The sequence below is a fragment of the Pteropus alecto genome, unplaced genomic scaffold, assembly GCF_000325575.1.
Source record: "Pteropus alecto unplaced genomic scaffold, ASM32557v1 scaffold118, whole genome shotgun sequence".
Taxonomy (NCBI): domain Eukaryota; kingdom Metazoa; phylum Chordata; class Mammalia; order Chiroptera; family Pteropodidae; genus Pteropus; species Pteropus alecto.
Window position 1 is genome coordinate 555,710 of NW_006440654.1, and position 1,710 is coordinate 557,419.

Here is a 1,710-nt window from a genome sequence, read left to right on the forward strand (position 1 = left end):
CCCCCCCCTCCCCGCCTCCCCCGCCCCGCCCGCAGCTTCGGAGGTACCCTGGGGAGCCCATCCCTGTCCCTGGGTGACGCCGCCTCTGCTGCCAACGCCCCGCAGGTCGTGGAGGTGATTGCCGGCGTCTCTGCCGTTCTGGGCGGGGTCATCGCTCTGAACCTGGACGACACCCTCTCCGGCCCTCACTTCTCAGTGACTTTCTTTTGGATCTTAGTGGCCGTGAGTATGTTCTGGTGGCCCTCACTGTCATGGCTGGCCGGGCCGCGTGGTTGCCAGGCCACTCTAGCCAGCCGGACGTGGCTGGTCTCTGAGCTCAGTCTTGGTGGCATTCAGCAGGGGGAGGAGAGTGGGACTGTGGGCGCCCGGCACTTTGCCGGCCCTGCGGCCGGAGGCCTGGGGAGTCGAGGGCTGACCGAGCCAGTGTGTCACCTGCTTTGTTTCAATTGCCGCTGTTATCTCATGGTTTTTGAATTGTCTTCTCCTGAAAAGTTCTAATTTTTATTTTTCATTTTATATAGTTTTATATAAAATTTGTTTTTTATAACATAATGTATATTTCCTAAAATACATTTACTGTATGTTATGACTTTATGTTACACATTCTCATAGTAAGCACTTAGCACAACACCTCACACGTGCTGAGCGCTTACTACATTTTGAAGATGGTCACAGCCGGCGTGGCAGCTGGGGTGCCCCCATGTCCTGGGAGGCGCAGTGTGTCCTGGGTCTGACCGTGAAGAAACAGCCGACGGCCCAGGCCGAGGCTGGGAGCAGCGGCTGGTGCGCACCGCAGAGATGCTGGGGCCTCGAGGCGACGGAGGCGGAGGGTCTGCTGCGGTCTCCCAGCCACACCGAGCGCGGTCACTGATTGGATCCAAACCAGGCACAAAAAGCAGCTGGAAACAGGCGCTGCTGGGACAACTGGGAGGATCCGACGTGGCCTCGACCTGTGCTGGGCCCTGCTGCGTTGGCCGGGGGGTGGGGGGCAGTCGGGCCGTCGGAGCAGAGTAACGAGGAGCCCGCCGCGGGGGACTAGGGTTCCCAGCGTTCCCGCTGCAGTTCCCGCGGCTTCTCTGCAGATTTAAAAAGGCTGCTGCGCGGCATTTGAGGAACAGAGAGCACGTGGAGCTTCGGGAGGCGCCCACGTCCCCTCCTGCCTGACCCAGCCCTGCCAGCCCAGCCCCTGGCTCTCCTGGCGACAGCGCTGGCTGCCACCAAATGGGAGGCGCATGTTTAGAAGCTGACGTCTCAGACTGCCATCTCTGAAATCTTCCTTTTTCCTTTTAGTGTTTTCCCAGTGCCATCGCCAGTCATGTGACAGCAGAGTGTCCCAGCAAGTGTCTGGTAGGTGATGCCGTGTTCCCGAGGGACCAAGGGCCCACTGAGTGGCGCCAGGGCCAGGCTTGTCCCTGCCACACTGCCACGTGACAAGGCTGCTGCCACAGCGGGAACCAGGCTGCAGAGCTGCTGGGCGGGGCAGCGTGAGGAGGGACGTGTGCCAGCCCCAGGGCTGCCCTGTCTGTGCACACGCACAGCAGGAACGCTTGGGGTGCCAGTCGGGAGGAATGGCAGTGACTCGGCAGCGAGGGGGGGGCCAGCCGTTCATCGGTGCCACTTGCACGGGACCGCAGGACCGTGTGGGCGGGGGAAGCTCTAGCGGCTCCCGGTGCGCGGGAACCGCAGCGGGAGGAACCCGTGGCGCCCGCG

General features: G+C 61.8%; 1 protein-coding gene across 1 annotated transcript in view; it reads left to right on the plus strand.

The window, feature by feature from the left end:
- Nucleotides 1–1,710, plus strand: part of MLC1 (megalencephalic leukoencephalopathy with subcortical cysts 1) — a 20,461-nt gene that overhangs the window by 13,439 nt on the left and 5,312 nt on the right. Inside the window, exons 11-12 of the mRNA XM_015594005.1 lie at nucleotides 106–222; nucleotides 1,291–1,347. Coding sequence (XP_015449491.1) covers nucleotides 106–222; nucleotides 1,291–1,347 — 174 coding nt within the window. The remainder of the gene's footprint in view (nucleotides 1–105; nucleotides 223–1,290; nucleotides 1,348–1,710) is intronic.